We start from the raw sequence: 21,191 nt of genomic DNA on the forward strand, positions 1-21,191 counted from the left end.
TGTTTTCATTTTTAACATAGAAACAACAGTCACAGTGAAAGTTTTGTGACAGCCCCACACACTTTAGTATTGGTAAGTGGTACACAATTGCAAGCTTGAGACAGATATGTCATGTTTAGTGTAACATACAGTCAGGCTACCATTAGTATACCTAGAGCTACATAGCTCAGTTTACTCCTATTAAGTTTTCTGATTATTTTCAGTTCAGTAATAATCTTCTAACCCGGTCTCATTCACTGACAATTCGCTTACTACCCTCCTAATTAATGCTCTCTGCTATTCCTTCTTTGTAAATTGTGTGTTTCTTTGGAACTCAGTTCCTTTTGATGTGCTGTCAGCTTCTGCTACGTATTTTAAGTAGACACTAACGATTTATGTTTGTATAGTGTTTTGTGTAATTCTACTGTAGCTATGTATGATTGTGTTTTTCATTTTTGTAGCTGTTGTCAATTTTGTTTTGTAGTTGTGTTGTATTTTATGTGTGGAGAAGCACCCTGTACAGGCTTATGCGTTTTGTGTAACCCCAGTCTGTTTGACAAAAATTGATAATAAATAAATAATAAATAAATATTGGTATAACTATGAAATTGGCTTTGGTATTGGATTAGTAAGTATTTTCTGTATTGGTAGAGCACTAGTTATATCATCTTCATTGCACTCTGTGGATAAGAAGAATAATGCTTTGTGTAAGACAAATTTCAAAGTTTATGGTTGGCTTTGGGTATATATTTAAAGTACAAAAAAAATCCGCTCAAAAACAGCTACCATTTTTACTTGATTTGTGTCCCAGGGATACTATTTTTTGCCTAAAAATACGGATAAAACCCTTCAAATAGTGCCACACCAGGGGCGGATCCAGAGTTTCGAAAGAGGGGGGGCACCTTTCTGAAAAACAGTTGAAGACCAAAAAAACTTACTGAAAACCAGTTGAAGACCAAAAAAAAAAAAAAAGGTCACAACAATTATAGCTAGTTATCCTTACCTACTATATCACGTCTGTTATGTAAAATAAAATCCTATTTGTAGCTTCATAGGTAAGCTACACTGCCTCATGAACATTGTGACTGCTTTATTAGAGTAATTGACTGCTCTATTAGAGTATATCGATCTTGTATGCAATTTCTTGAAGGGGGGGGGGGGGGGGGGGCATTTGCCCCAAATGCCCCATCCTGGATCCGCCACTGCACACTGTGGTAGTATTCGGGGGTGTGCTACTAATATTTTAAACCAGTCACTCTATGATAGCTTAATTTTATAAAACAATCACAACACATTGCTACTTACTTCTTCTATACAAGATCACTCAACACAAACATGTCACGCCTCATGCTACGTGGTCAATTTACTAACTAATATCCAGAATTTCGATAATGTGACAGCCATTTAAGTTTTACCAGGACAATGCCTTCCTTAAATTGAGATGGAGATTAATACTAAAAGTATGAGAGTACTAGTAAAGAGTAATTACAAAAGTATAGTGCGGTACTATTTGAGAGTGTGGTACAGTTAAAATAATTTTCAGAAACAAGGATAAAGACCTTCAAATAGTATCGCACTGCGGTACTCGTGCAGTACAATTCGAGGGTGCAGCACAAATTGAGTAAATACAGTATATATATATATATATAAAAAAGGTGCAGCCTTCAAAAAGCCTGGATGAAAAAAGTTGTGAAATCAAAGGTGGCGGCCATGAAATAGCTGCATTGGTGTGGATGATAATAAATTTAATATTGGCCTTTGTGCATTAATAAAATTTTCTATCATCAACATCATTGCAGCCATTTCATGGCCGCCACCTTTGATTTCACAACTTTTTTCATCCAGGCTTTTGAAGGCCGTACATTGTATACAGCTTGGCTGTTTTTGTGTGGATAATGTGTACCTAAATGAAATACATTAGTTGTAACATGTGAATTATACACACCCACACACCATCATGCTTGTGTTCATGCCCATTATACTTCAAAAGCGTAATCAATATTCATTATTGTGAGATATAGCACAACATAATGGATCATAAACATGATTGATGAGGAATATGACTTTATGAAATATACTATACATGTGACAGAAAATTTTTGACAGAATGAAAAGTAGACAAATCTTCTTCAGCCTTGATAACTTAAAAATCAAGAAATCATAAGATCTAAGCACAAACTTTTAAAGGTGCTTATGGACATTTGATGAATTAAAGTTGACAGATTTAACTAATTCATCAAATTCATCTTTTCCTGTCATACGGTAATTATACTTTCAAACAATTTAATACTAATATAAATGTAACTATTATTGATTGTTTGGTTTGATACCATGCATACTTGTCTTATTTTGTCAGTATGAAAAACAGATGAAAAAAGAGACTATGTTGTATATACTAAAAAGCTAGGTAGTGCACAAAACTTTGGTGTCTGGTGACATTGGTTAAACTTCTTAGTTAGCCCAGGAAGAGTGGATTAATGAGCCTTATCCGAGGTTACGTCACAGACATAAAAATAGCTGCTGTATATAGTGTGGGGACTTTGATAAAATTTGTATGGGTGACTATAGGAAGAAATTTTTGAATGGCAATATCTCAGCCAAGATGGAAGATATTGAGCTCTAACCGGCAGGTATGGTTATAAATTAGCTGAAAGAATAAGAATCTAGTGTTGTTCTGAAAATCAACTGAAAATGGCTTTTATGTACTTATTGTATAGCCATGCCTGCTAGTTTCAGTTCAATATATTCCTTCTTGGCTGAGATGTTCCCGTTCAATCCCATAGTCACCCATACAAATTTTACAAAAGTCCCTACACTACAGCAGCCATTTTTTGACCAGACTAAGTCACTTTTACAGATGTGAGTATAGACTTGAAACTGATCAATGTAATTAGAGTTGGCCAATACACTGATGCATCATTGTTGTTGTGATAAAGCCACAAATTGTTATACATATACGTATAGTGATATGTCGAATTTCATGATACATCTTGACATAATATTGCGTACAAAATAAAATACTGTAAATGAAACAAATTAGTATATGTGACCGAATTTTGGAAAATCACCCAATGGATGCACGTGAATTAATTAGAATTTTCATGTTTAGTGGGCTACTATTATGAGCAGAGCAGAGTTATAAAAGAATTTTCTAGCAATTTAAGGTATTGATAATGGCTAGTAGTAACAATTAGATTTGCACTACAAAGCTTGTTATTATTTTGGTCATTAAATATTTTAAGTGTCAAATATGCCCATATGGTTGATTTTCCAAAATTCGGTCACATATAGCTATGCTAATGACTTAGGAGATACTTATGGGATGCACATACCAATGCAAGTTACAGCTAATATACTTGCATTACATGGCTTTTCTAATGTTCACAAAATTATCATGATAAATACTCCCATGTTTATTGTGATACAATATTACCCAACCCTATTTGTAATATTGGTGTACGTCTATTGGTTAAGTAACACAATAAACTATGTAAGACTTTGGTAAATTGTATTATTTAAATGTAGGGGAATAAAAACAACACCATATCTGCTTCACCTGGAGAAGTATTTAAATTATATCTTCATGCTTTGGATGAGAACAACAACGTCAAATATGCAGTTTATTCTTACCCTAAACCAGTGGATAACATCAGAAAAGTTGTCTCATCTGGTATTGTAATAGATCTTAACAGCAGTACTACTGGTTTTGCTGCTTTGAGTAGAGAAGTCAGTATGACTCAAAATGCATTCTTTATGCTACGCAATGCTACATGGTTGGAGCATCATAACTGTACACGTGTACAGCCAAACATTTCTAATTCTACCTTTATTTTAAACTTGATAGATTCATCCAATGGAGAAATGGTATGTGACTTTTATATAGCTTAAAGGATTGGTTATCTGAACTCATAATTAAAATGGCTGTTCAAGTAGAGCATTTTGTTGAGAATGTACACGTAGAGTAAAATGTTATTTATTTGTACCTCAATGCTTTATCAAATGATCATTAGTTCAGATGTAACTTAATTCCCTACTACGTAATGATCCAAAATTATTATATTTGTTGTTGCAGGTTTATGATGTTAAAGTGATTGTTGACGTGCAATGTTGTCATGCTGCCTATAGATACAACAGTTATAAAGGAAAGTGTATTTTTGCATATAATCAGACCAGTGTCATTAGAAGAGACAGATCTAGCAACAAATATGTTTATGTTAAAGTAAGTACTGCCATTTAACAGCATGCGTCTGTGTGATGTCATATGGTTGTGTTTATTAGTCAGAAAGATATGGAGGATATTTGAACTTTACAGTTGGTAGTCCCTTTGTCACAGCAAAAATTCCACCATCTTATCAAAACTGCACTCAAGAGGGAAAATTATCAGGATGTCTAGTTAAGGATGATGATCCTGATCAGCAGTGTAGTCAAGAAAGAACTGGTAAATTCTTTACATTTGCACTTATAATGCACCCATGAACTTCTACAATGGTAATTATGTTTTAAAAATTACACTCACCAATTATAATTTAATGCCTATCATCACAAAAGTTTATTGTGTGATGTACTACATTTTGAATTTTGAAAGTGTTGCATCAAACTACCCGTTGCATCATGTCTACTATTGCAATGTAATAGACAACAATTAAAACAATTATACACCCAGTTTAGCTTATATATATATATATAGGTAGATTTGCATAGAAGGTCAAAAAGACAGTGCAGAATTATTGCAAATGTGCCTCTGTTTGCATTATTATGGCTTAAGGCATGAAGCATACTGTTAAATCATTTTTGTAGGGTTTCTGTGTGGAAGCTGCACCAAGGGTGGACGTGGTGTTTCACTTAGCTTGATTGAATGTGTATCTTGTGATGCTGGAGATGTGGCGATTTTTGTGCTCATATGTAAGTTTTTTGCAGTCTGGTTCACTTGTAGTTTTAACTGGTAGATAATTCACATGTATCATCAAAGTAGATACCTGTATACTGTATGCATTTTGAATCACTATCGTGTGTCGTGCAGCCAAGTACAGCTAGCACAGGCAACAGACAAGTGTGTAATTTGCAGGAAACAAGAAAATTCCATCTTCACCCATCAGTAGCTTAATAGTGCCTGAACAGAAATTAACCAGTTTTGCTGTGGAAACTCCCTAGGGGTAGGGTACCGCTTATTTCAAACTTTAGTTGTATCTGCATGGTCATCACTGAGATAAACACCTTCAAAGTTTGACTTGTTTTCTATTACATACAAGTATAAAACTAGAGTAGGGACAATGTAGTACCACGATAAAAAGTACTGAAACAAGCTGGATTGGAGTGGTATGTAATGTCCAATTGCTGGAAAACAATAAGAAGCAAATATCTGTACTGTGCAGTGGAGATGAAGCACACAGTAGTGTAAGTGACCAATTATCGAACAAGGTTTATATTTTACTTCATAATACCTCCAGGAAAGCAGTATAAACCTCACATTTTCACTAGGAGGTAGGACCTTTCTCGTAGAATATCTCACGTAAGTTTGAGAAATAGTATCCGATTAGTGTCCATGTTATGAATGGATTTCTGCATTCCGTAATAAGGTGAATTATTGAACACCGGTACCTATTATCGAACGTCCATCAATTTCCGTTGATCAATTATCAAACGTTTAGCACCTTTCCTACTCTGGTGACCTCAGTGCAATCTACACACTCTTAATTATTATGTCAACGTGTTAACTAAAGTATCATGATACTGTAACTGAAGTATAGTTTTGATACAAGCATGCACTTGTGAGTTACAATGGTGAATCGTTTAGTCTTAAATGCGTACAGTAAAAATCAGCACATTACAAACAAAACACCGTCATATCATCCTTGTTTACAACAACCCCTTCTGTACAGTCTTCACGGATGCATGCTTCACTAAGAAAAACGATAAACAGTCAGCCGTCAAAGTCACGCTCGAGTTGTAGTTCTTTCACGGCGATTCCTGTGTTCTTTTTCTTTATTTCATCGTTGGTGACGATGAATATCAAGACTGCTGTGATGTCCACACATAAACTCTAAAGGATGGAAAGCTCATTGAGAATAGGCTACACTATTGGAATTCTCCATAAAAACACCTTACAAGTATGTGGAATAACATTGTAAACTTCTGAATGCATCACGGGATTTTAATGTTCAATAATAGGTACCATTCGATAGTAGGTCACTTACGCTAGGGATATTTGCTTCTTGTTACAATCGGATATTACATACTGTTCCAAATCAGCTTGTTTCAGTACTTTTTATTATGGTCCCTACTCTAGTTTAATTTTTCTTATACTTGCTTGTGAACTTTTTCTACAAGTTTATGACTACTAAACACACTGTATAATAATGCTAAGCGGATTTTAACAATAGATCTTTAACACTAATTTATACAGGAGCTATATATAAATAGCCCTAAAATTTTTCATCTATTTAGCAATGTTGGTGCTAACTATTGACCAGATTTGAAGTCATCAGTTTCCTTCAGTCTGTCTGAAGTATGAATCATTAAAGTTGGAAAATTGGATGAGTGCACAGGAAAACTGCTGTTCCCAAAACTGGTCACAATTATAGTTAATCACAACACTATATCATACGGGTATATGTAAGTAGTCAGCAAATCTTTGCTGATTAGCTGAAAGTATAACACACCACATATTATTGCTAAACTGTATTCACTTAGAAGTTCAAGTTATCTAGCTTAACCCAAGGTTCACTCACTAACTTTGTTTACAGTGAAACCTCCCAACCTCTATTATTGGGTAAGTAGAATTCGAGGAAAATGGGAATGGAAAGTGGGAACAGGAACAACTCACGGAAAACACCTGATAAAGGTCATCATGCAATTATACAGGTTGGACAGGTTGGATTTTATAGCACAATGTTTCTTTGTGGCATTGTTTGGATCTTTTCGTTAAAATGAATTGAAACACTCTATTAGAGCAGTCACCTCATTAAAATACTCTAATAAAGCAGTCAAAAATGTTTTGCTAACTATCCAACCAGGAACCCACATTGATGACCTGTGAATTGATGACCTGTGAATTGATGGACTATAGCTGTTATAGATTAGGTATATAAACTAGCTAAGTCATCAACATTGAAAGTTATCTGTTCCTTTGAAACCATAATTAAAAAAAAAAAATTCAACTATTAAATATTAAATTAATACTGATATGAAACTGAAGTACTCTAGTTAACTGCTTCCAGATAAGAAGTCATATGATGGGAGTATGCATGCAGCACTGGTATGCTTGTCAAACTGAAGTGGCTTCAAGAGGAGTCCCCATGACTGCTCATATCAAGACTCACGGTAGTGAGTCGCGCGGCCAAGAAACTACAAAGCGCACGCCCAATTAAAAGACGCGCGGCCACTACTGTGAGTTATTTACGTGTAAGGCCGGTTTCGCAATATTAGTCCTAAATTATGCAACATCTCTCAATAGATTTGTATTGCGTTACGTGATAAAAAATCTTTAGGAGTCGTTATAGTTTTCTTGCGACCTCGCTAAAATAAAAAAGTAACCATCGCAAAATAAAAAATAGGCGTATTTCACTTTATTTCTCTACCTTATGTTACAACTACTGTCACGTTATACCAGTCAACATAGTCGTGTTTGTATAGTCCATCTAGCACTGACATTATCCAATCCTGGTTTGCCTATACGCGTATTTTCTTCAATCAATCTCTAATCCCTACAATAACTTTTAAAGACACGACGTGGACACAAACTCTAATGCCTGATAAACAAGTTGTGACAGCATGCTGAACCGTAAGTTCCCTAGGGATGGCGTTTTAAGCAGAAATCTTTTAAATTCCATTTAGTACCACACCCCATGCGAGCGTTTATAAATCGCCAGTTGTCTTATGGTTTGAAGAACAAAATCACTAGCGAAGGTGCTTTAAGCATACTCTTCAATTCTCTATTTACATGTAAATTTTAATAGATTAACCATAAAGGCCGGTTAGGTGAATACAAAAGGTAACAAGCCTTTAGGGGTTACCACCTCTATGTAGTATGTACCATGTAGCTTGTGTTGTGGCTTTCATTAAGTATTATGCACACACAAATGGTGCAACAAAATTTTGTAATGGATTGCTCGAATGTGGTTGGTGGTGTTGTGGCTCGAATGTGGTTCGTGGTTTGCCAGTGACCATGTATGAGTTGGGGTTGGTCCACACAACTTACACAATATTCAAATTTCATGATGGCCATGATAATTTCTATGCCATATGGTAAACATACAACAATGTGTAACAACGTTAATTAACATCACATCAAGACTTGACTAAAAATAGTTCCAACAATAGTGATGATTTCTTGTATGTCAGCATGACGATACTGAGACCTGTAAAAGAATAAGCAGGCACTGAAGTTAACCTTAAATTAAACACTCATGCAACTGACCTGGAACATCGGTCGCAACACCAAAACACTTGTTTCGATATCTGATGACACAATCCAGCAGGCACTGAATTAAAAGAGAATGTACAAAAAATCAATATGCCGGGCTGTGTCAATAATAGCATGGATAATCAAAATGAACAAAAATTATATCCCAGGCTAAGTGAATGAATAACATAACTGTTGGGTAAGCATGTTAAACCAGAACATTAGGACATTAGTCAAACCAGAACATTAGGACATTAGTCAAACAAAAGTACGCTATCACAACTTGGTCATAATACAATGTTTGTACCACTGGACTTCACACTGGTTGCCCAAAAATTGTGCCATTCTGGGACAACAGCATAATATTATGAAACAAATAGTTACTACAACACAGAAGGCTTACTGTTGCACTGTCTACACTGATATACCATAATTTAAAAACATAACAGGTGGGCATTAAATACAATACACTTAATATCTGGGTACTAGGAAAAAATCACTAACATCACAACATGTAAACTGACCTGGAAATTAACACCCTTGATGCCACTACAGTCTACACTGGATACTTGTTCGAACCCATCAACACTATGCCTGATACATCTGAGTAGATTGACCTGCAAATTCACATCACTAGTATACAGTGATAATTGATAACTGCAAAAACAACAATTGCAATAATACAATTCTTCTGCACGTCAACTGACCTGAAATTCATGACACTCAATACCGAGACCTGTAAAAGAATAAGCAGGCACTGAAGTCAACCTTAAATTAAACACACATGCAAACTGACCTGGAACATCGGTCGCAACACCAAAGACATCTGTTTCGATATCTGACAAAACAATCCAGCAGGCACTGAATTAAAAAGAGAATGTGCAAAAAATCAATATGCCGGGCTGTACCAATAAAGGATGAATAATCAAAATGAACTAAAAATATATATCCCATATGCAGGTTAAGTGAGTAACATAACTGTTGGGTAAGCATGTAAACCAGAACATTTGGTCATTAGTCAAACAAAAGTACGCTATCACAAACTGGTCACTGATAATTGATAACTACAAAAAGAACAATTGCAATAATACAATTCCTCTGAATGTCAACTGACCTGAAATTCATGACACCTGTATCTTTGTTCCTGCATGGTCTCATCTTTGTTCCTGCATGGTCTCAACTTACATATGTACCATGATCACATTCAACTGCTAGTGGATAAACCAGTATGACCAGATGGCCTGCAAAAACCAACAAGCAGGTGTTAAATACAATACACATACCTAAAGCCTGGAATATGAAAAATATTATATAAGCATTATTCCACACTGATATAGTAATAGATTATAGGATGTTGTGGAACTTGCCTAAACGTGTAAACTTGAACATGAGGACAACCGCATAATCTGGACACTTGGAATTGTCCAATACCTGATGAACCGCAAGTAGGTACTAATGACATTCACTTCAACATTTTATCCCAGCTGGGTGAATCTCTTGTAACTGAGTAAAAAGGTGTTTATTTTCCACCTGCAACCAAAGTTCTACATTTCTGTGGTTGGGTGTACATAAACTGACCTGGAAAATCAGTATGCCATAGGGGTATGGAAATGGTTCCTTTCCTTCTGTTGTGACATTACTTACAGCTGACTGGTAAATGATCATCGATGTCCCCATGGACCCCAACAATGAGTATACCAACAACTTCACAAGTTGGAATGAATTTCCTTTCAACATCTGGTGGACAGGTCCAAAAACCCTATCGCACAAACACGGTGAATCAGTGTGTGGCGATGTGACACGTTGCACAAACTTCACTCCTCGTTTCGTTAACATTCAAGACCGGCATATATCATAGAGTCCCTCAGTATTCTTGACTCTTACTTTTTCAAGCGTTGCTCAAGCGATGTAGTTTCTCACGAGGGGCTCGAGTTTCTCAGTAAAGTCGAGCCGATTAAAGTACGCCTCACCATCTAGTTACATTCTTAAACCATTCAATTTAAAACCACGTATCATGAGTGTCCGCTTAAGGTAATTAGGGACTTTCCACGAGATTTCCCCTAAATAGATCACGTGTTAGTTGCCAATCTGGTGGATACTGGTGGTATACATGGTTCAACAATGCGGTAAGTGTAGTATAAGCTGTCAATGAATAATTGTTTATACACTACTAAACTAAGTTATTTTTGTGTGATAAGCATGCTTGAGGAAGGGTCTGGGGGACGAGACTAATGTTTTGACAGCAGTTGATGGACAGCAGTTGATGGACAGCAGTTGATGATGGCCAGGCAAAGAACTGCGAGAAGAACTACTATGATAGTATGATAGTAGGGAAAAATTCCCACCCCTATAGCTCTGCCTAGGGCATTAACTAGCATTATCTACAGCTACTGTATTATGTTGCTGATATGTACATTCAGGCCAAGAATAAAGGTGAAAGTGGTAGTAAGGCTCAATCCTATTATTCTGCTGAACAGGCAAGGGAGTCTGGGACTCTGGGGACATGTTCCCTCAGGAAAGTATAAGTACTACAACTTTTTTGTTTTAATTGCTTCATCAAGTATAAAAATTTCAGTCAAAAGGTGATGATCGAGCTCTGGTCTTATGCACTGGTTGGAGTGGTTATATCGATACTGCACTGTGACATCCTTGAGGGGTTAGTGCTGGCATTGTCCATGGCAATACTATTCCATCTCCCCGAGTCTTGATGATTGAGTCCTTCATTCCTTTCTCTGCTGCTCCAATCCTGAAGTTGTGACCACAGTCAAAAGGTGACGATCGAGGCTCTGGTCTTGCATCTATACTGTACTGCAACACCCTTGAGGGGTTAGTACCGGCATTGTCCATCGCAATACTGTTCCATCTCCCATATACAAGTCTTGATGGTTGAGTCCTCTATTCCTTTCTTTGCTGCTCTAATCCTAAAGTTGCGACCAAAATATTAAAAAATGGTTAAATGATTATGATGATAACAATTACAAATGTATTTATAGCTGTGTAGCAACTGTGAACTAATTAGGCACTTGCAAGTTTAATTAGGTGTCTGAAGCATTTAACATGCACAGATATGAGATATATTCATCACGTGCAGGCAGTAAAGATAAATTTACTCTAATAGAACAGTCATACTACACCGTAAATTCATACTTCCGAATTTACGGTGTTATGAAACAATCATTATTATGTATGGATTTTACTGACTCTCCAAGATAATATTCTGCATTAATGTTAATTGCTCATTTCCAAAAAAATTACCTTTTAAACCAAATATAGAGTCTATCACTGACAAAAATGAGTGATATCCACCCCAAAAACACCTTCGCTGTAAAAAAGGCGCGCCCAAGAAACTACAAGTACCTGGAACCCAATGTAAAAAACAAAAAGAAAAATCAGCTTAGCTGAAGTAAAAAGTAACTGGTAACTTAAAGAGCTGATATCTGAAGCGGCCAAGAATACAATTACTAAAGTTTAATCCATGCAAGAACACCTTGGCTATAAAACAGGTGTATACATGAAAGTAACTGGCAACTGAAATGGCTGATATCTGAAGCGGCCAAGAATGAATGGTCATATACAACTAATTCAAAAATTTAACACTGAACCTTTATAATTCAGCTGTGTTCTATATTCACTCTTGCTGCATCGTAAAGTAATTTCTTTTAACTCTAATTGGCTGGTAATTTGGCCGCTTTTTTTTGCTCTATTATACTGACTATTAAAAAAGGTGGCCAAATTACCAGCCAATTAGAGTTAAAAGAAATTACTTTACGATGCAGCAAGAGTGAATATAGAACACAGCTGAATTATAAAGGTTCAGTGTTAAATTTTTGAATTAGTTGTATATGACCATTCATTCTTGGCCGCTTCAGATATCAGCCATTTCGGTTGCCAGTTACTTTCATGTATACACCTGTTTTATAGCCAAGGTGTTCTTGCATGGATTAAACTTTAGTAATTGTATTCTTGGCCGCTTCAGATATCAGCTCTTTAAGTTACCAGTTACTTTTCACTTCAGCTAAGCAAATTTTTCTTTTTGTTTTTTACATTGGGTTCCAGGTACTTGTAGTTTCTTGGGCGCGCCTTTTTTACAGCGAAGGTGTTTTTGGGGTGGATAGTCCTTAGTCTAGCCGTGCACCTATACATACCTCAGCTGCTACATGCCCATCATGTGATTTTTTCCTGAGATTGCAGGTACAACTTCCCGCATCTATGTGCAGGCACTGTCAGTTAATTAGAATCCTATTGTAAACTTATAATTATAATTTATGCTAGCTATATTGGTTTAAATTTTATGGTTTCAAGGGAGTAGCTAACTTTCAATGTTGATGAATCTATGACAGCTATAGCCCATCAATTTACAGGTCGGTCTCTGGTGGAATAGGTAACAAAACATTTTTGACTGCTCTATTAGAGTATTTTACTGCATGTGACTGCTTTATTAGAGTGTTTCGATCGTTTTAGCGGAAGAATCCAACAATGCTGTAAAGAAGCATTGTGCTGTAAAATCCAACCTTATGCTGTAATGTCAATGGCATGATGACCTTTATCAGGCATTTTCCACTGGTTGTTCCCCTTCCCGTTTTCCTAGAATTCTACTTACTCTATTGTCAGGACAGCCCAAATTGGTTATGTGGCTTGTAGTTTATTGACCATAATGAAGTTTGGTTTAGATGAAAGCACCAGGAGGGAGCCTAAAGGTTACTGTTTACCTGTTTGGTGGCTTGTTTATTCTACTAATAATTACTACCACTTGGTTGCTAGGTGATGATGAATTTTTACAGCCCAGGGAGTAACCATGAATGTTTTCCAGTGACTTACCCCTCTGCCCACTAAACTGCATTGCACTAACTGATAGCAATAATAACATTACTTGTATTTAAGTTAGTCACTTTAGAGTAATAGCATTAGTTACAGACATTTCTGAGATACAGACAGTAGTATGTACCAGACTGCCTGGATAAGAGAGGTTCCACTGTACATGGTATTAAGTAGCACTTAGCTATATAACTATAATGTGGTTTGCTTGACACATCATGTGAAGAAACAAAGAAACTCATGAAGGAAAGCCTGCTGCTACCAGTTCAGGTTAATGATGAAGCAAAAAAGAGAATTAAGCAGCTAGTGCAGGGGTGGATTGGGGGGGGGGGGGGGGGGGGGGGGGTCAAAGGATTCGATGGAACCCTCTTTGGCAGACACCTGCATCACTGAACTGCTGACAACCTTTTCTTCAATTCAATAAACTAAAATCAATTCATCAGTGAAAATCAGTCTAAGAAACACTTATTACATGACCAAACAGTGAAAACACTTTTTTACCTTTGTTTGGGCTTTGTTTACAGCAATAATACTTCAAATATCAATTGAAAAGCGATAGGCGCCTCTAAAACAATTATCATATTTATCTTCTAAAGTTATTACAGTGACTGTTAAAGGCTTCAGTTGCATTTCTAAAGGCCTAAATGGTAAGATTTAACAGTGAAACATTGCTGGGGAGTCTACCATTAAGAGTGGAACTTCCTTTTTATAAGTCTGGATCCCTACCTGTAGGTAAGAGAACAGTGTTTGTCACAGCAAAAGTTCAGAAACACAAATAGTTAAATTAACTCTAAAAACAAACACTTATGACTAGTCTCTAATGATAATGGACAGCTTACTCAGCACTGCAACGTCTACAACACATGTCCACAGGTGTAGCTACACATTATGCAATACTATATTGCATAACATGTAGTTACGCCCGTGGATGCCCTACTATCGATGAAGAACCTTCACTGGTACAGAAGGATAAAAGGCAAGACAATATAGCACACGCACTGTATGTTTATGAATATACCAAAGGTTTATTCTTAACTACTATACTGTAGTACAGTACTATCGTACTGTAGGATTCTTAATTCCTTTTCATTGTGCACACTTTAGAAAAATCAAAGTAACTCCTGCATGCTTTAATCAATTTACTAGTAAGAGCATAATGCAGCACATTCACAGTACAACTTTTGCACAGTTCAAATTAAGAGCAAGGGATTTTGATAATTGCAAAAGTGATTCGTTGTCACACCTATATACAGAGTAATCCATATGATGGAATAACTGTAAAATCAGTCTGTACATGAAAGAACTATTGTAGTGTAACCCTTTCATGGTTAGAAAGTACTGAGAGTATTAGCTAAGGAAATATATAGCAAAAACCGAACATGTGAAACAAGGTACTCTAATTGAACAATAAAACATGTGTATGAAAATTCTTGTCCAGGTTTCAAACAGGGACCTCCATTCCTACACACCTTAGCCCTTTACCACTCTGCCACTGCTGTCAGTTGCCCATTCCACTTAATTTCTACCAGGAAGTTCTAGTTTATTGCACCAGAATATAACTGGATTTCATAGATTTATCCATGGAAATTCTAGAACACTCTATGTGTGTTGTATTATAAGTACTCAGAAAAATGTTTTGCTGTATTATGTTTTAAATTGCATTATAACATGTATGTTTACTCTGTTTAGAGTTTGTACATTAGGCCACGAAAAGTTAATTATATGTTTCTGGTTCCCTTCCTGGTCATTTTTTTTGCTGAATGAATTGTGCAATCACCATAATTTATGTAGAAAGGTTTCATGTTTTGTAAACATTCTTTTCGTGCATTAACTTTATACATTAACATACCACATCAAAAGAAAAAAGTTGGTCACTGGTCAATTTTGGGAAATTGGTAGGACCAGAAACATATAATCAACTTTGCATGGTCTTACATATCGATATATACGTCAATGTGTTATTGTTACAGGCATTCTAATTGTGGTTATCTCTATATTGTCAATTTACTTTAACCTTCGCCTTCCAAGTGCACTGAAGGGATTCTTATTCTTTATCCAGGTATGTATAAAGTGGATCTGCAACATTTAGCACGTGGATAATGTCACTGTAAGGAAACAGTCATAACTTTCCTTAGCCTAACACTATGACCACCAAATTTTGATTGTTAATAAAACATCCATTCAGGGTGCAAGAAGCTGCTTATAATTGCGTGCTGTTGCTATATTACAAGCATCATTCTTGAAGGGTTGTAGAATGGAAGTAGTACATATGTAGGTGGGTACTTTATAGTACACAGAAAAAAATAGAAGTGTAAGACATTAGAAGGGATGAGACCAAATATAGGAGTTGCTAATGGTTAAACAGAGCTTTCCCCAGCAAAATGAAGTAAAGTGGTAAAACAGTTAATTTGCTACTAAAGTCAATTTGTTAATTATACATATATTTTTTACCACATCAAAGAAATTTAAGTAAGTAAAATCCACACAAAAACAGCCAAGCTGTGAAAAAATGGTGCGACCTTAAAAATCCTGGGTGAAAAAGTTGTAAAATCAAAGGTGGCGGCCAAGAAATGGCTGCAATGATGTTAATGCTAATAAATTTTAACAATGTACACATCCATTATTAAAAATTTTAACCTTAAAATCATTGCAGCCATTTCTTGGCCGCCACCTTTGATTTCACAACTTTTTCACTCAGGATTTTTAAGGTCGCACCATTTTTTCACAGCTTGGCTGTTTTTGTGTGGATTTCACTCCTTTTTGTACTTTATAAGGCCCCAAAACCAGCCTATGACTGACTATGAGGTTTATTTTCACTCACATTTCTTCTTTTCTATGTAGATACAATGTTGATTATTGAAGACCGACTTATAAATGTATTTTATTGCATGATTTAATTCAATATTTGATAATATTATTGTAATACTCTAATAGAGTGCACATTTTTTTGAGGACTTCTAATAGAACATACATAGAATGTTCTAGAACAATCTAGTACTTCTATTGGTAGATCTATGAAATTACAAACATTTGAATATGAGCAGATCTCAATTAGAAATTTCATTTATAAAGCAGAAATTAAGTGAGGAGATCAGCCAAGATAGCAGTGGTTCAGTGGTTAAGGATGCAGGTGTTAGGTATGGAGGTCCCTGGTTCGAACTCTGGTAAGTTTTTTTAAAGACATTTTTTGCACACCTTTTTACCCCGCGGTGACTGTTCTATTAGAGTAACAACTAACCATTTTTTAACTGGTTGTTCCATTGCACTTGATCAAGGCAGATACACTTGGCGTCATGACTCTGTTCTGCAGGTTCTTGTTTGCAACTTTAAGAAAGATTTACCACCATGTTATAAGATTTATGCAGATCTTCCTGGCCACCAGGCAAGTGTTAATCCCCCAAGTACCATTCCACCTCATATTAGATCTACCTTAAGCAGACCTGATCTTGTGGTAGTTTCCACAGATTCCATCACATTATTAGAACTCTCTGTAGTTACTAATACTGAACATCACCTTTTAGCTGCAAGGAACCGTAAAGAAGATCGCTATGGTTCATTACTGACTGACCTTCAACAGGCTGGATTTTCAGTTAATCTTGTGACAATTGAGGTTGGCTGTTTGGGCCATTTCATGCCACAGACTGTCTCTAAACTAAGCGATGTATGCCATCTACCGAAGAATACTATTCATTGTATTCTTCAGCAAGCAGCTCGTGTTGCAATCTCCTGTTCATATAGGATCTTTAATTCCCGTGCTTCCACTACTTGGGATGTAGTTGATCTGTTTACCTGTTGAGAAGCCATGTATAATTGTTTAGTTTTGTATGTAGTTTTTTTTTTTTGGTCTTGCCAGGGCTCCATACTTTTTAGTAATAACTTGGTAACCCTGAGACTGGACTCCTGACCCCTTGTAATTATTTGTTCATGTAATTGTCAATTATTATGACGTTTATCTCTCTTTCGATCCCTCGATTTTACACATGCTTAGATTTTGCTTTATAACTTTGTCGCTGTAACTCTATTGCTATTCAAACTATCAAAAGGCATTGCTACGATGAACAGCCTATCTATACACCAATTTTCAAGTTATTTATGTACTTGGTTTACCCTGTAGTCATGACAGAACTTTGATCTTTTTTTACGTGAATAAATGCTCGTAACTCCTTGAATATTACTCAGATTCACAACAAACTTAGTACGTGAATCCGCCGTTACACGCTCTTCATTTGTGCCAAAGATCATGGCAATCGAGTTACATGTTTGCATTTTATAGTAATTTTTACTAAATGTGCGAAAAGAAATCGAAGCCCCTGTAGCCCCCCCCCCGTACGGCGTAAGAAGAAAAAAATGAAGAAATTAAAACGAATGCAAATTTAATCAAATTTTCTGTGTGGCGTGCCCTACTTGGGGGACAGCTATAATGCAAAAATGGTGTGCTTTGGAGAAGGGGCCATGGAGGTATGCACACATGAAAAAGCTGTTTTCTTTCTTCCTGTAAATATACTCACGGTGTGGTCACCGGCTTTCTTGGCCGCACGACACACTACTGTGTGTCTTGATCACGGTGTGGTCGCCAGATTTCTTGGCCGCACGACACACTACCGTGTGTCTTGATATAGTGGTCCTGCACCACTCTATACTGCTCTTTAGGGAAGCCCCTGTTGAAACGCTTCGCAGATATTAGTTACCCAGCACCATAGAAACATTTGTGCCATTTCCAAGTGCTCAGACTAGTTCATAACCATGGAAATACCTTATTACACCACTTTTCATGTGCTACCAACCTCATGCAAAAGCAGCCATGGAAAATTTGAAATCACTGCTTGTGCTAATAAATAATTGGGTTTTGGTAGATCCAGTTAAACGTAATTATAGTGAAAAAATGTGACCAATCAAGACAAGTGATATTTCACTGTGTATTGTAGTATACGTAGTTAAATTATACACAATACATCTTATTATTTATGGATGTTGATTGTTTCATCCATGTCTGCCATTGTAATGCAAAGTTTCTTATCAGTAAAAAGAAAACCAGCTCATAGTAGTATTTAGAAGCATTTCTTATCTCATATTGTCAGTTTTGCTAGGAACTAAAAATGAGTATACTTTCACATCACACTATTACAATTTCAATAACAGAGAGCTTCAGAAGGTATGCTTAAGGTACTGAAGTCCGTACAAGTAGCTATAGAAACTCAATAATGAATACACACACAATATTGTGTCTTGCAGCCCAAGAAGCAGGTACAACTAGTTATTCTGTTCTTGGCAGGTAGTGGGATATGTATACAGAACTGGAGTTGTTGATGGTGAAATAAAGTGGGTACGTATAGTATGTGAATGTTATGCTACATAGCAAAAAATTACCTGCGTATGTTAAAAGACTTGTATTATTTGCAACTTTTTCTGTTATAGCACTTCTACTTGTCAAGATTCTTTGGTTTTAGTCTATTTGTGCCAGTGTGTATTTCACCAAACTTGAGTACAGTGGAGGTAGCCATGTTTGGTTTTATACCACCAGTACTCATGGCTATGTGTATATTAACACACATTGTGCTGTAAGTCAACACCAGCATTACCTTGTCATTACATTATGTCTCTTGAATTATACAGTGCTCGATTTATCATTCCTTTAAGCAAAAGGAAAACAGTTGATGGTATTTGGTTTTTAGTTCTCATAATCTATGTCTACACTGCTGATACCTGTTTAAATTTGTTGAGATGTGTACAAGTGTATGAACCTATTGAGTTTAAAGGGAAGAGGGTAAGCTCATTAACACATCTTCAATTCTTAATTACACTTGTTATCAGGTATACTATTTTGATGGATCACTGGAATGCTTTGGTACAGGACATGTTCAGTATGGAGTAATTGCTATAATAGTGTCAGTTTTGATTTTAATACCATTGCCTCTTTATGTACTGGCGGTCAGTTGTAATTGGCTAAAGGTGAGGAGAGTAATTATATCTACGACAGTAATAATAATGTTAATTCTATTTTGTGTGTGTGTATTTGTTTATTGTGTACATGTGCAGAATTGTACCAACAAGATTTTAAGCGATGGGGAGCTACGTAGGAAGGGTGGTATCAGGATGATACCGTTTCTAAGAGATTTTGGAGGCATGCACCCTACAGGCACGTTTTGACTGATTTGCTTCTGCTAATGCATCTGAATGTAAAGACTGCTCTATTAGAGTAGCTGATTACTTGTTCTTGTAATAAGCAGAGGTGCTATGTCACATCTAAAATAGAGCTGGAGGAGTTCTATCCCATGTATAACCCCTCTTGTCTATGTACATGTGTGTATATATGTGTGTATTTGTAAATAATATTACTTTATAGTTTATAGCTATAGTCATGCATGTACTTTATTGCTGCTTCCAATAGAACACTGGCCTGATACGAGACATCATAGGAAATGGAATTAGACCGAAACATGAATGGTGGAGTAGTTATGACTTAGGAAGACGTCTATTGTTTGTGGTGATATACTTGTTCTTTGACATTTTCATTAGTGAATACACTGAGGTATATAGAAATTATTTTAAGTATAGCACTGGTATTGCGTAGGACATTTTGGTCCAATTTGTAATAAGTAAAATGTGGATGCCTATGAAATAGAAGTTTATACTTACAGGAATTCTTTATAGTAGCTATACATAGTTATATTATGCACTTTTAAGGGATGGACACAGCAATGCTTTTATGCAACTACAATGTAATTGAGTATCCCTATGTGTAAATGATGACCAAGTTTAATCGAAATATGTAGTGATGATATTTTGTGATGCCTTTACTTAGTTTGCTTTGACATTCGCTGCCCTCATGATACTGATTATCGCTTCAAGAGTACATCCATATACTGAGAGACGTGCAAATTTGGTGGAATGGCTAATCATGTTGGACCTAGTTATCATTTCTGCTTATTTTGTGGATACCAACAGAATAAAAGATGCCAACAGTGACCATTTGGCTGTTTTGTTATTACTACTTCCATTCATTTATTGTTTGTTGTATCTGATTTGTAAGGCTATTGAAGTGTTATGGTGAGTAGCAAAAATGAGGATTATACAGTTGGTGAACTTTATATTATGTTACAGGAAGAAGTGGATACTTACTGAAGAAGACAATGTTTCTAGCAGTAATACTACTGACACTATGGGAAGCTCATATCCCATGGTGCAGGGAAGGTTATCAAAACATAGGGCTACACTTCAAAGGTGGAGCACTATATTCCGCTGGTCTCAAAGTAGTACAACAACCTTGTCAAATGCAACAGAGAGAATTTTTGAAGGAGAAAATTCTTGTGAGAGATTTCGTGATGAACTATTAGCTGATTATGTTATGTTTGATAAATAGATAGCTAGTGTTCATTTGGTTGTTTCAGTACAAGTGTCTTGTTTATTTTTACATTTTAATAAACTCACATATTTTCATTCATGTAACCTAGCATTTATAATTACCTTAATAGAGCTGCTGTCTCACTGGGGTCAAGGGTATAAAGCCAGGAGTCAAAATTTTAACACTAAATAAAAACTTATGGAATGAGCAAAAAATTCCTCCAGCAACATGCAGCCAACCTGCATGGTCTCAGTATAGGTACAATGGCGTATCTAGGATTTTTAAAGGAAGTTTCTGAAAGTTGGTATAGTTGAATAAGGCATTTCTCTAAAAAAAATTGAAATTTTAGAGGCTCTGAGATCGGATTTTAGGCTACTTTTAGTTAGCAATTACAATAAATTATGATTTAAACTTTAAACTGTACATACTGTAACTAACTATAGGGAAAAGATGGTGACTATAAGCTGTAGCTTTGATTGCTCTATTAGAGTAGTTACTCGATTGCTCTATTACTAGTATTAGAGTATCTCGATCGTTTTAAATGGAATGGGAGATGAAAAGTGAAATGCAACTGCATGCATTATAGTTGTTTGCTATGACAAATTATTGGTACAACAATGTCTATGTATTTAGGGTCTAGACTGCCACTGAGCT

General features: G+C 36.0%; 2 protein-coding genes across 7 annotated transcripts in view; one reads left to right on the forward strand and one right to left on the reverse strand.

Moving 5' to 3' along the window:
- The window catches only part of LOC136249550 (uncharacterized), a 30,411-nt gene extending 9,770 nt beyond the window's left edge, over positions 1–20,641 (forward strand). Inside the window, exons 7-19 of the mRNA XM_066041592.1 lie at positions 21–72; positions 3,505–3,843; positions 4,052–4,198; positions 4,258–4,417; positions 4,777–4,881; positions 15,166–15,254; positions 18,468–18,518; positions 18,611–18,753; positions 18,809–18,959; positions 19,007–19,144; positions 19,584–19,724; positions 19,998–20,242; positions 20,297–20,641. Coding sequence (XP_065897664.1) covers positions 21–72; positions 3,505–3,843; positions 4,052–4,198; positions 4,258–4,417; positions 4,777–4,881; positions 15,166–15,254; positions 18,468–18,518; positions 18,611–18,753; positions 18,809–18,959; positions 19,007–19,144; positions 19,584–19,724; positions 19,998–20,242; positions 20,297–20,555 — 2,020 coding nt within the window. The 3' untranslated portion in view covers positions 20,556–20,641. The remainder of the gene's footprint in view (positions 1–20; positions 73–3,504; positions 3,844–4,051; positions 4,199–4,257; positions 4,418–4,776; positions 4,882–15,165; positions 15,255–18,467; positions 18,519–18,610; positions 18,754–18,808; positions 18,960–19,006; positions 19,145–19,583; positions 19,725–19,997; positions 20,243–20,296) is intronic.
- LOC136249552 (uncharacterized) lies at positions 7,988–10,468 on the reverse strand. Of its 6 annotated transcripts, none has more exons than XM_066041594.1 (9): positions 10,265–10,463; positions 9,959–10,139; positions 9,748–9,910; positions 9,495–9,621; positions 9,177–9,241; positions 9,088–9,116; positions 8,905–8,997; positions 8,396–8,459; positions 7,996–8,336 (listed from the first exon to the last, which is right to left on the reverse strand). In XM_066041594.1, the coding sequence occupies exons 4-9, from the start codon at positions 9,536–9,538 to the stop codon at positions 8,266–8,268; spliced, it is 366 nt and encodes a 121-aa protein (XP_065897666.1). In that variant the 5' UTR covers positions 9,539–9,621; positions 9,748–9,910; positions 9,959–10,139; positions 10,265–10,463; the 3' UTR covers positions 7,996–8,265. The 6 variants fall into 6 exon arrangements, 5 of the variants coding, with proteins under 5 accessions (XP_065897667.1, XP_065897666.1, XP_065897665.1 ...); XM_066041593.1 differs by having other exon boundaries at positions 10,194–10,463; XM_066041598.1 differs by having other exon boundaries at positions 8,905–9,037; positions 9,959–10,462.
- Positions 20,642–21,191: the final 550 nt, after the last annotated feature.

This window comes from Dysidea avara, chromosome 3 (genome assembly GCF_963678975.1).
Source record: "Dysidea avara chromosome 3, odDysAvar1.4, whole genome shotgun sequence".
NCBI lineage: Eukaryota > Metazoa > Porifera > Demospongiae > Dictyoceratida > Dysideidae > Dysidea > Dysidea avara.

Coding starts and splice junctions, on each gene's coding strand:
- LOC136249552 (XM_066041595.1), bottom strand. CDS start 9,538: ATGAGACCATGCAGGAACAAAGATACAGGTGTCATGAATTTCAG. Junction 9,117..9,176: donor TGTTGCGACCGATGTTCCAG/GTCAGTTTGCAT, acceptor ATTCTTTTACAG/GTCTCGGTATTGAGTGTCAT. Junction 8,460..8,904: donor TCAAGGGTGTTAATTTCCAG/GTCAGTTTACAT, acceptor CTTTTAATTCAG/TGCCTGCTGGATTGTGTCAT.